Source organism: Carettochelys insculpta, chromosome 30, assembly GCF_033958435.1.
Source record: "Carettochelys insculpta isolate YL-2023 chromosome 30, ASM3395843v1, whole genome shotgun sequence".
Lineage (NCBI taxonomy): Eukaryota > Metazoa > Chordata > Testudines > Carettochelyidae > Carettochelys > Carettochelys insculpta.
Window position 1 is genome coordinate 7557086 of NC_134166.1, and position 12914 is coordinate 7569999.

A 12914-nucleotide genomic window follows, 5' to 3' on the forward strand; every position below is an offset into this window, starting at 1 on the left:
GCGGAGCTCGCTTGAGCTTCGCGGCTCCCCGTCGCCGGAAGTGCTGTGAGGTCTTATCCGGTCCGCCCCCAGCGCGCGGCTGCTCCTCAGAAACTCACCCCCCCCGCCCACCTGGGGAGAGGTGAGCCCGGGGTTGAAGGCGCGGGGTACATAGAGGAGAGGTTGGGGAAGGAGGCGATGGGGAGGTCCCTGGAGCGGGTGGCTGGGGAGGGGTCCCTGGGGGTGGGGAGGGGCACGAGAGGCTTTGGAGAGCTAGGGTCTGATGGCGGAGGCCAGAAGCAGCGTGTGGGACTTGGAGATGAGGGTGGAGCTGTCAGGCCCCTAAGAGGCAGCGCGAGCAGCGGAGGGCGGTTCAAAGATGGGAGCTGCATTAAAAGAGTCAGTGGGAAGAGGGCTGGGGAGGCAGAAGATATTGGGATGCGGGTGGAGCCAGGAGTTTTAGAGAGGAGAAGTCCCTGGGGAGCCAGGAAGGCTGGAAGTAGGGGTTGAGGCGCGGCGTCAGAAAATGATTGCAACAGGGAGGCTGGAGCCGTGGGACAAGAGCTTCAGAAGGAGAGTCAGGAACGTAATGAGGAGTAGGTGTCTGGAGTCAGGCATGGAAAGGCAGCAAAAGAAATTGGTTAGCATAGAGGAAAGGCAGGAGGTGTGGAAGGAGGTGTGGCTGTGTGGTTGTGGGAGTTGCAATCATCAGAGATATTGAGTGGAAAAGCTGAGGGGAAGTATCTAGATGCTGTTTGGTCCATGTTCTCTACATGCATGGATGTGTGGGGAGCAGTTTTAAGTTATTTTATGCGTCACAGCTGGGATACTGGCTGCCATCAGGGGAGTTATGTTATCTTTTCTCTCTGGTTAGGTAAATAGCACTTGTGTGATCATGGGAGCAAGCTCGGGCACTCTCTCAGATGGCCATGAAAGGGATTGGTGGGGGTTGTTAGGAGCAGGAGGGTGAGGCATAAACTTCAAAAACTTAGAAGGCTTGGAGAATTAGTCCAAACTGAAAATCTAATTGTTTTAGGGTCCCTTATTCTTCTACATCATTTACAAGCACTCATTCTTTTTCTGGTATATTGGAAGCAGCATTCTGAATAGTTCTATTGAGTGTTGCTTCTAGCTTTGAGAAGCACGCGTGATATTTGAAATTATGTTGAGCACTTTTTTTATTCCATCTAAACATTGTCACCTCATGATTAGCATCAGTTCATGCATCTGTTGAAGATGGATCGCTTGATGATTACCTTTTCTGTTTATTCCATCTGGGCTATTTGACATTGGTCACTGTTTGAAGAAAGAATGCTGGACCAGATGGAACTTTGGTCTCACTCAATATGGCCATTCTTGTGCTTATATGCTTATAAGGCTTAATGCTTCAGTAAGGACAGTAGAGTGGTAAAATACATATGCTGCGGCTTACAATGTGTGAGAGAGAGCCTGGGAAGCTTGCACATTGCCTCATTTTTTATTGCTTTAGTTTTAGCAAAAATGGATTCTCCGGAAGTAGTAGCATTGCAGCAAGAAGTGATGGAGGAGTTGGGAATCTCTATGGAAGAGCTCCAGCAATTCATTGATGAGGAGCTGGAGAAGTTTGAGTGTGTGAAACAAAGGAAACAACAGCTGGAAGAGCTGGAAAAGAGCGTGGAACAGAAAGAAGCAGAAGTGGCATATGTCGACCAGCTCTTTGATGATGCTTCAAGGTAGGCATGCTTGCAGTGGCAGGTTTATGTTGAAGAGTGAGCTAGTGGAGGTAGCAGTGAGCATACTGGAAGAAGGAATTGAATTTCAGGACTCTCAGGTTCTATTTCCATCTCCCCCGATGACTTGCTCTGTGATGCATGCAGTCAAATTTTCAGAAGTGCGCACTAAGTGTGTGCACTTTGGTATTTCTGGGTATATGTAGTGTGAGACACTATATTCTGTAGTGGTTTTGAGACCTTCAGGTTAAGGTTTGTTCAACTAATAATTCTGGTTCACTTCTGTTTAGTGCTAGTGATGGCAGCAACTGCTGAGTAGCCCCTTAGTGTAGCAGGTACTGCTGTGCAAAACCTTCTCCTCCTGGGAGAAGTGGACTGTAGTTATATTTACCTTGGAGCTTTCTTTCTGTCCCTTCTCCCGTGCCCCCATTATGCTGCAGAGCCATTGGAAAATGCGAGATATTGGTAAAAGATCTCTACTCCAAGCTGGGCCTTCAGTATCGGGAGAGCAGCTCTGAAGATGAGGACTCAGCTTCCAAGCCCATGGAAGTGATCGAAATTCCAGACGAGGATGACGACGATGTTATGAGTATTGATTCGGGTTGGAAGCGCAGTTCAGTGTCCTGTGTGACAGTGGGGAGTGGGTTGGGGTAGCAGAGGGGGAGATACAAATGTATCCCTGGAAAGAATATGAAGGAGAATTTGGTCAAGGGGCACACTCAAGGATATGCATTAGGGCTACTGCTCTTGAGGCTGGGCAGGACCAGATGGGGAGCCTGTGGGAAGTGTAATAAGAGTGGTACTTGTGAAGTCAGTGCATTTGTTCCCTGAAATGAAAGGCGTTACATTGGGAAACTCTCTTATGATACTTCCCTCCCCATTTCGTGCTCTCTCAGGAGTCCTGCAGAGACGCTGCCTCCAGCACTCAACAGCCAGATGGATTAGGTAGCACAGCTTTTGGGTGGGGAAGAAAGAGGATGAAATGGGAAGGTGTTCATAAGGAATCCTCTCCTCAGAAAATAGGTAAAATTGGGGTCGGGGGGCTGAGATCCTAAGCACCCACTCCTCATTGAAGTCACTAGGTGTTGTGGGTGCTCAAGATGTGACCCCCTGAGATTCTGTCTATAAGAACTTTGTTTGAAGAGAGATGGCTTCTACATATACGCCTCAGTTTTGAAATAGCAGGAATTCTTGGAACTACACATTTTAACCTGCAAAGGATTACTTTGTCTTGTCCTTCCTGGCATTTTTGACCATACAAAAGAAGTTCCATTTAAATTACTGTGGGTGGATGTGTCTTGGGAGAGTCTGTAGAAGCAACGATTCTGGGTGACCCCTCTTAAAAGTTAAAGCTTCTTAAGATATCCTCCCCGAAATTTTCTCTTGCTTGTTGATCCCAATGCCTGTGTGCCAATTATTCCTCTGTAATAATGCCTTTTGCCTCAGAAGTTGCTGCGGTTCATGGGAGTAGTGACATTTGTGTTAAGTGGTCCCTGGACGGAGGAGGGTCAATGTAAATCTTTGGCTTAGCAGAGTGGATCGTCTAATAAGTGTGTACATCAGTTATACCCTAAACTATGCTTGTGCTTTGGCATGGATGTTCTCTCTACCCCCCTTCCGTTTGCTTTGGTGTCTCAGCAGGAGGAAGTCATGGTCTGATTTAGACTTTTACCAGATTAGTCTAAGCTTCAATTTTTTTCCTGTTTTCTTTTGTTTTTAAATATAGGTGATGCAAGCAACAGAATCTCAAAGGATCAGACACTGGTGAGTTGGAAAAGCCTTGTGTTGTGCTCTTGTATTACAAGTAGTGCTCAAGGGGCTGTTGTGCTAGGCACTGTGCAAACATTCTAGAACAAGGGATGCTTTTTTGTGTTTTTGTTTTTTTGTTTTGTTTGAAAAGAGTTGATGATCTTAAATTTTGTTGAACTTCATTATGCTTCCTGGAGAAATTGCTGGGACAAACAAATACTATCAAAGTTGCAGCCCCTCAAAAATATTGTCTTGTATTGAAAAATGTCTTTATTTCTATCTCCTTTTTTCCTTGATGGTAGCTTCGAGAAGCTATGGCTGCGATGAGGAAGTCTGCCCAAGATGTTCAGAAGTTTGTGGAAGCTGCTAACAAAAAAACAAATTCTCAGGACCTGCAAAAAGGTGGGGGTGGGAGAGGGAGAGGGCAATTCCAGTACTAGGTTAGTCATTTGCCTAGGGGTTTATGCTTTGTATCACAGTCAGAGACAGGTCATTGCTGTTACGGGATGGAAAGCATTTGGGAGGGTTTCAGTAATCTCTGTGTAACATTCTAGAGTACGTCTATTGTCTCTTTTTTCCTGCTTGTCTATTTAAAGGACCATCAGGTGGTTCCTGCCCCAAACTAAGGTTTTGTTTCTGACAATCTTTTCCAAACTCTTAATAGCATTAGCATTGTTTTCATAATATTGTACTTTTGTTAAAGGACTTAGTTTACAACTGACCCTGTGAGGTTTGCCAGGTTCGCTGAGCTAGAGCATGAGAACCTGAAAATGAAACTGACTAGTTGAGGCTGAGTGAAAGAGCATAAATGGCAACTAGCTAATGCGATTTCTAGCTTGTCCAGCTCTAAACTGAAGTGGTTTTAGTTACACAGGGAAGAAGTTTGCTTTGAAAAATTATTTCTGACGTTATATCTCTCACCTTTTGTTCTCTCTGGGACAGATGGGCTGTCCTCGCCACTGGGCTCTGTTGCAGGGTCCCAGCAGGTGGGCTCTGGGCTTGCTGGGGGTGATCTCAGCAACGATGGCGACCTGGTGGTTGGTATGCGTATCCTAGGCAAGAAGCGGACCAAGACTTGGCACAAAGGGATCTTGATTGCAATCCAGGCAGTAGGTGAGTGAGTCAGTCTTGGCTGTCACTATCTTATTTGTCTTGCAGTGGCCAGCCTGTTGGGGGTGACAACAGCACTTGCATATGTCCTGACTTTGAACTTCCTAATACAGGTTAAATGTTGTTTTAAGATTTTGTGCTGCTGCCTGTCCCTCTGTCCTTAGAGCCATCCTATATTTCCTTCAGCTTAGAGATTTCAATAGTGGAGTTTCAATGCATAGTCCTTTGCTCTCCTCACCAGTTCTGGATCAGAGCAGCCTATTTCAAGGGAGAATGAGTCTAAGTGACCAGTGAACTGGCCTTGATCTTTCATGTTTTCCTGTTGCTAGTACCTGATGTTGAGGAGGGTATCTAAGCCTTCTGTATTAGCGTAGTTTAGCTCCATCTTTGGAATCTTGCCCCTTGAGAGAACTTGTCCTGGAGAAGGCAGAACTATGCAATCAGGAATATAGGAAGTACGATACCAGATCAGAATAGTCATGGGTCTTGTCACACACTCCATCTCTGAAACTGACCAGCTTATTCAGAGGAAGGTGCAAGAAGCCCTGCAGGAGGCAGATGTGAGAGAATCTGACCCCAGGGCAAGTTATATCTTTGCACTGTTGTTTGTTTTTCCCTACTGTGTAAAAGGGCATCATACCAGTGTGGATCACGGGGTGCGAAGATTGAATGTCTGAAGGTACTTTCAGATTACTGGATAAGTGAAATATAGTCCAGTTAGGCATGATAAACGAGACGGTCTTGCTAGTAATCTTCTGAGTTAGACTCCTCTCAGATGGGTTTCTACCCTTGATCACAGACATGCGTGGATGGCTTTTGCTGAAAGGTGTGCTCTAATTCAAACAGTAATTCGTATTGGGAAATCTGATGCTGGCGTTAATCAGACTGAATGATTGCAATGGTTGCTTCTGACATAATCTAACCTGAGGCTCTTTTTGGTAGCAGGATTTCAATGTGAAGTGACATGACTCTCATTGACCGTAGCTCTCTTTAAAATGCCTGGTCAGGTGCTGGTAAGAAGTTCAAAGTGAAGTTCGACAACAAGGGGAAGAGTTTGCTGTCTGGCAATCACATTGCGTATGACTATCATCCTTCTGAAGAGAAACTCTATGTCGGCAGTAGAGTCGTGGCCAAGTACAAGGATGGGAATCAAGTCTGGCTCTATGCTGGCATCGTGGCTGAAACACCGAACCTGAAGAATAAGATGAGGTATTTTTTTTTAAAAAAGTCTCCTCCATAGTGGTCCCAGTCTGAGGGGCAGGTATATGTAGAATAGTTAAACTATTGTGAAGTTGAGGCTGTGTGTCAGATTCTAAACCTTGTTGTGAATCTGGGTGAACCAGCTTTTTAATGATGCTTAATAGCGGGAGAATAGTTCCCATTTCACTAATCAAACAATCAATTCCTATCCTGTGGGCGGTTTTCTTCTGAGACAATCAAATCTGAGGCAATCAAATCACAGCTGCTGTTGAAGACCCTGCTGTTACAGGGCCTAGGCATGAGGAAGTGTCTACACTGCACCTTCCCACCCCCCCCAACCCAAAAAAAAAGTGTTTTCACTCAGGTTAGCTAACCTGAGTTCCCTAGCAGTGAAATCATGGCAGTTCAGCTTTTAACTTGGGGTTAAAAGTCAACAGTGAAGACATGACAACTTGTTTTAACAGCTTGAGTTAAGGTTATAGGAAGCATGCAGTTGGCTGCTACCCACTCACCCAAGTTAGCTAATCCAAGTTATGTACGCACCTTTTTACAAAGTATACACCTTTGGTCGGATAACTTCGATTGTCAGCTCTTTCGTGCAGCTTCCTCTTTGTTCTGTATGTGGAGCCTAGCACCATGGTTCTTGACTTGGGCTCTGAGCACTACAGTAACACAGACTGGGTGAGGTGTTTTCAGTTAGATTCATGAGCACTACTCCCATCCCATAAGGCAGCTTCAGAGGAGTATTAAATACAGGTCCGTTTGCCACACTTTAATTCCAGGTTCCTGATCTTCTTTGATGATGGCTATGCTTCTTACGTCACTCAGTCAGAGCTGTACCCGATCTGCAGGCCACGTGAGTTACCTGTTTGCATGCTCCTGTGCTTTGCTAGGCCTCTCACCAAGTTCTGTCCTGGCATTGGAATCAAACCAGTGATGGGCAACCTAAGCTGGTGAGTGGGCCACTCACCTCAACAGGCCACAAGGTTGGCATAACCAGGGCAATCTCCCAGGTTAGGGTAATTTTGCTAACTGTGCTTGTGTACATAGAATTTGTGGAGTGTGCTGATGTGTGCACAGCCATGTGCCCTCTCTGCATCCAGACACTGACTGTGACTCAGCACTCGCCTCACTTCATGTGCCCTTTCTTTATGTGCATATCACTTCAGTAATACAGGTAGGAAAAGAACAGCAGAGTCTGAAACCGTGGGTATGAGCAGCAGTAAAGAGTGTTTCATGGGCCACATGTAGGACTCCAGTAGGCCTCAGGTTGCCCACCATGGAATTAAACGCTTTGCCTGGCAAGGCTTGCTGTGCACAAGAAGTTGCAGAGAGTATCAAGTATTACCTGTGGAAAGTGTTGGCAATTCTTTAAGCACTCAGTGTACAATATATTCGCCACTCGCCACGTGTGGCGAATAGGACATTGCATTGTGGAGAATACAGGGGTGGCCCTGGCTCTTGAGTTTCATGCGGCTCTTGGAGCCTTTAAATGCAAGTCCTCCTGAAAGCTGTATGCGGAGAGTGCTGTCCACCCGCTCTGTGCCCATGCCCCACTGCTTGGTGGTGGCTCCCAACATTGAATGAGAAGGGGACAGCTGGGGGTACCTGGCTCTCGGGGAGGGCATTTATTCAGAGGAGTGGGAGGGCAGCGGGTTGGGAGTTCCTGGCTCTGGGGGATGTAAGAAATAATTAGTAAAAGATCAAGATTACAAAGTGTCACACAATTTCAAATAATATTAATAAATGGGTCATTTTGAAACTTTGTCATTTGTATTTACTATGAAATGCTTACCAATGTTATATTTAATAGGTTTTGTATAATGTGGCAAATATAGAAGGACAACAACCACAAGAGTGGTGATCTTTGAATTGCTATTGGACACCACCGCTTTAAGCCTATCACTGCTTTGGTCATTGTGAAATGGCTGCAGGGATTACTTACCTTTGTATAAGAGAGCTGCAGTCACTCCTTTTGTTGCAATACCTTTTCATTTGCTTCTGTACACTTAGTCCTAGGGCTTGAATGGTAGAGACTTTTGCTTTTGGAAGTCAGACTGGAAGATGACAATGGTTCTTCCTGGCCTTAAAATCTGATCCTGTTGGAGAAATCTGTAAAGAAAACCAGGAGTTCTGAGTCTGTGTGCCTTTGGGAGAGTCACTTTGTCTTTCTCTCTCTACAAGTCCTCATCTGTGAAATTGGGACAGTGGCTCTTAACTGTCTTGCATGCAAGTGTTGATTGCTTGAAGCATTTTGGAGAAGAAAATCTCTCTTAGAACCCCTCATTGTGTTTTAGGCTGTCTTACCTCTTTTTCACATCTGGAATATCATTAGGGAGACTTCAGAGCTTTGTAAAAGCCTTTTACCATTTCTTTCCGACTAGTAAAGAAGACGTGGGAAGACATAGAAGATGTTTCCTGTCGTGATTTCATAGAGGAGTACATCGGTGCCTATCCAAATCGCCCAATGGTGTTGCTGAAGAGCGGCCAGCTGATTAAAACGGAATGGGAAGGGACCTGGTGGAAATCCAGAGTGGAGGAAGTAGATGGCAGTCTGGTCAAAATTCTCTTCCTGGTATGGAAGCATTCCTCGCCCCTGGAAGTGGGGAAGCTTGAGTTTATTTTTCCAGAGTGGTTGCCAATCAGGAGCTGAGAACTTCACTTCTCCAGTAGGTCAGATGGACAAAATGAGCTTCCTTGCCAGGGCAAGTGAATTAAAAGGAGTACTGGTTATTGAACATAGTTAGAAATGGGATACTGGATTCAGTGGCCCTCAGCTCTGATCTAGTCTGGCAGTCCCTCTGTTCTGCAAGGAAAATGGTCCAATAATACCTGTAGGTTGACTTGGATGGTACCTGAGGGACTTCTGTTTAAAATGAGAATGGATCAAATTTTGCAAAGCATCCAAGTCCCCTTTTTAAGAGTTACTTCAGCTCCTAGGCCATGTCAGTGCTTCTAAAAATGTCTAATTTTTAGGCTTAGAGAGAGAGGTCTGCGTGTTGAACTAGGTAACAAAAGTTTTGTTTCTTATCTAACGATCTATGGGAACTTTTTGTTTTGGCTCCTTTTTGACTGTAAAGTCCTTCCAACAGCCACCTGAATCCTCACATAGGCGCACTGTGCTTGTGTGAGAAAACTTTTATGAAACTGATCAGAAACTTAAGTGACAGTCTTGCTGTCCTGATACAGAAGGTAAATGTTCCCTACCCCTCCCTGTGCTTCACTCCCTTCTCTGATTTCCTAAGCCTTGTGTGGCCCCCATAGTAGTGACATCCTGATGAACACTACCCAGTTGATCCTTCAAACACCTTTTAAGGCATTAAACTGTTGTTCCCGGAAGGGAGATTGCTTGCCGAGAATCCCGCAGGGTGTATTGATAGCAGAGCTGGAAGTGGAAGCCAGTCTCCTGGCAAGTGCCTTGGCTGCAAGGCCAACCTTTAAATGGAAGTGCCTAGTCCATCCTTTCAGAGTGAGGCTTTACTCCAGTGATTTTCATACTCTTGTATTGGTGACCCCTTTCACACAGCAAGCCTCTGTGTGTGGTTTCCCCCTTATAAATTAACCCCCTTTTTAAAATTTCACACTATTATAAATCCTGGAGGCAAAACAGGGTTGGGGTGGAGGGTGACAGCTCATGACCTCCCAGCTCCCTGTTGTGAGAACCCCTGCCTGCCTTCCTCTCCTTCCCATCACTTGCCAGGTTTAACCAGTCCCAGCTTTCCCATCTTGTGCATTTCCTGTGCACAAGTCTATGAATGAGTGCTGACTGTCTCTGTCTAGCTGTAAACAGCTCACCGTCTCTGTTCTGTACTGTGTGTCTCAAGTGCAAGCTCTTCTGCAGGCTTCTGACACGCTTGACTGGTTCCAAATCACACAACACACTCAGGCTATGCCTACACTAGGAACCAACTTTGAAGTCCTTACTCCATTCCCAGAAATGGATTAGTGCCCTACTTCGAAGTTTAACTTTGAAGGAGGGGGTGTGTAGATACTAAACTTTGAAGTAAGCAACTTTGAAGTTATTTTTGTGATGTAGACACAGCCTCAGAGTGCACTAATTTTTAAATTCTGAGTTTTAATATGCAATGGAACAGTGCAACATTAATGCCCTTTTTATATATGCTTCAAAGCTTGATGCCCCCTTAAACTCACACTTCTTGGCCTAATCTCAGACACTGTGAATGTCAGCATATTTTCTCCCTGCCACAGGATGACAAACGCTGTGAGTGGATTTACCGGGGTTCTACACGCCTGGAGCCGATGTTCAGCATGAAAACCTCTACAGCCTCTACTCTGGAAAAGAAACAAGGAGGGCAGATGAGGACTCGTCCCAATGTTGGTATGTCATTCCTCCAAGCGTCTGTCTCAGGGTATGACCTTAAACCGCTTTCTCAGCACTTTGAAATCTGCCTGTTATTCCCTAGTTTTAAAAACTTTGGCAAGAAAATTAGTTGCCAATTTATCTCCAACAGCCTGGACTCTTAATGCAACTCTTGATTTTCTTGCAGCATTAGAAAATGGGATTCTTGCTGTCCTAACTTTGTTAGAATGGACGTAACCACTCATCTGCCACTAGCTGTAGTATTGGTGTTTGCTACGTATTCAAAGTTGTGGTGGTTGATCTGAAATATTTCCAAGAATAGAATTGATAACAATCTGTCGTTAGAAAAATGTGAAACTAAATAGCAATGAGGGGTAACTGGATTCTCCCATAACTGTGTGGTTAGTTAGTGTACCAGTCTTTGCCTGAAGTAGATGTTCTCTCTCCCCTAGGTGCAGTGAGAAGCAAAGGCCCTGTGGTACAGTACACACAAGACTTAACTGGAACCACCACCCAGTTTAAACCTACAGAACAAAATCCAGCAATGTCTCTACCTCCACGGTCTGTTTCCCCACTGCCTGCTGAAATGGAGTAAGTACCTTACTGAGTCTGTGCTTTCTCGCTCTGCTGCACTAAATACCTCCAGTTCTTAGTTGTTACTGGCTCCATCCATTCCTGTGGGAAGGAGTTTTCTGGTGTGGGTTTCTTCCGTCACTTGGCTCGTTTCTTGGTTGCACAATTGTTTTAATTCCAATGTGGGGAGACAGTAGATAAAGGCTGATGGATGAGTATCTGGGAGTGGGGAGGCTGACAGTAGTAGCCACTGAGCAAAGCTTCTTGTCCTTGTTCGTCCGAATGCTTCTCACTTGATGTATATCCAAGTTACAAAGTTTGTTGCTTCTCTGAATTACTCCCTCATGTCATGATCCAGGCATTGGCCCCCTGCTGCTTTGCATTCCTCCACATGGACTGACCGGCTCATGGACTTACAAGGCACTGAGAATTCAGACTCTTTGGCTGGTCTTGATGGTCACGGACCAGACCTGATCAAACCAATCTCCGGCCACACCCAACATGTACCTTCTGCTGCAACAGGCATGAGTTGGACACTATCACAGGCACACCCCAGTGCTGCAGCAGGATCTGATGAAGGAGACAGGCTGCATTGCAATGGAGATTGTGGGTTGGAAAAGGCAAGATGTCCAGAGCCTGTGTGTTGGGACTTCAGGATAAACTTCTTAGGAGAAAAGGATGCGGTGCCTGTTCACTTTTGTCACCACTGTGGATTTCCCATCAGAATTTATGGACGCATGATACCCTGCCTGCATGTCTTCTGCTATGACTGTGCTACTTTGCATGGGGAAAAGGGAGACAAGAAGTGTCCAAGCTGTAGTGAACCTGTGCACCAAGTTGAGAATTATACACGAGATTCTTTCCAAACGTAGCAGCATGAAAGTAACATGGTCTGCTCTGCTACTTGTAGCCCTGAATGCCAATGTCATATGAATCCTTCTGCCCTGAGCATAGTGGGCAACTAGTACGTGCCCCCTGCACACCACCCTAACCCTAGCACTTTCCCAAGGCTCATGAAACCAAGCTCTGGTTTCTTTCTTCCTCGCTACGCGGCCAGGGTGAGAGTCCTACTCCCCAGTGGTGTCCCCTCTGCCTTGAGGAATGTACAGCTTGGCTTCTTCCAGGGTGACGTCCTCCAAACAAGACCTAGACTTTCTTGCTGTCATTAAAGTAACTTGAACTGAGGAGGCTACCGGAGTGATAAACAGCAGCATCACCAATAGACATTGATAGAAGTCTGTTACACTAAACTGCAAGATGCAGACTCCCTCTAGCTGTCTGATCCGCATGCTTCTGTTTAAACAACAGTTGTTGCAGTGGTTGCAAGGCACTCTGGGGTCTTAAATCATATGTAATATTTTTTAAGATCCTGTCTTCAAAGGACATAGAACAACAGCTTTAGTTCAGATAAGTGGCTCAGATTAAGCCCCTTTGCCTTTAGTGTGGTAAACTGCTGCAAAGACGATATCTTTTAATATAAACTGAAAACAGACTCCTTCAAGTTTTGCTGCTGATCAAAGGGACACGGTTGGGTTAAAAATCCTACTAGTAAAGCTATTTAAGGTTATGATTAAGGTTATTAAAACTGAAAGAACGGCATCTTTGCATTGGTGTCCTGTGTACTCAAAGTGCATCGTTCTGATATTGACTGCTCTTGTTTGCTTTCTAGTCTTTCACTTTCAGGTTCTTGTGCAATACCCCGGTGCTGGGATTGCAAGTGCTGCAAGTCACGGTTTTCTTCAAACCGTTTTCCTTGGATTTAAGCATTCATAAACCTCTCTCTTGGTTCTCGATTCTAGAACTTGCTTTATGTAAATGGACCTTCCCCACCACCAAATGTTTGACATAGAACAGTTAGTTTGATGTATGGTGTGGTCCGTCAGTTGGTGTATAATTTGATTGGAAATCACCACCATCTCCGCAAACAATGAGACTTAGTTGTGCTCTTCTGAGTACCCGGCATCTTCCAGTACAGATGTTCGGCTTCACTCTGCAGCTTGCCTCCCCTTTTGTAATTGATTCGCACAGCTATGTGTAGCAAGGAGACGTATTCCCCTTGCTCTTGCTGACATGGTAAGAAGAGCATTCCAACCTGGAAACTTGAGTCTCTCCCTGATGCTGAAATGTGCCACCAATACAGAAGCCCAAAGGCTCTGCTTTAGTTTTTTGCCAGCCAAGGGATCTTTGGATATCCAGGTTTCTCCTGCATGCCTGAAATTAGTTTAATATCCACCAGTGTTCACCCCACTTCCCAGAAATCCCCTGTATGCCAA

At 45.3% G+C, this 12914-nt stretch overlaps 1 protein-coding gene across 4 annotated transcripts in view; it reads left to right on the plus strand.

Annotated features, from left to right (window-relative positions):
- SETDB1 (SET domain bifurcated histone lysine methyltransferase 1) overlaps positions 1–12914 on the plus strand; it is a 26820-nt gene continuing 13906 nt past the window's right edge. Inside the window, exons 1-11 of one of the 4 annotated variants that reach the window (XM_074981363.1) lie at positions 1–121; positions 1469–1691; positions 2129–2301; positions 3415–3452; positions 3740–3839; positions 4380–4550; positions 5555–5756; positions 6530–6603; positions 8132–8322; positions 9957–10086; positions 10521–10659. In XM_074981363.1, coding sequence (XP_074837464.1) covers positions 1480–1691; positions 2129–2301; positions 3415–3452; positions 3740–3839; positions 4380–4550; positions 5555–5756; positions 6530–6603; positions 8132–8322; positions 9957–10086; positions 10521–10659 — 1430 coding nt within the window. In that variant the 5' untranslated portion in view covers positions 1–121; positions 1469–1479. Of the gene's footprint in view, positions 122–833; positions 854–1468; positions 1692–2128; positions 2302–3414; positions 3453–3739; positions 3840–4379; positions 4551–5554; positions 5757–6529; positions 6604–8131; positions 8323–9956; positions 10087–10520; positions 10660–12914 lie in introns of those variants that run through there. The other 3 variants (XM_074981359.1, XM_074981361.1, XM_074981362.1) reach the window with 3 other exon arrangements.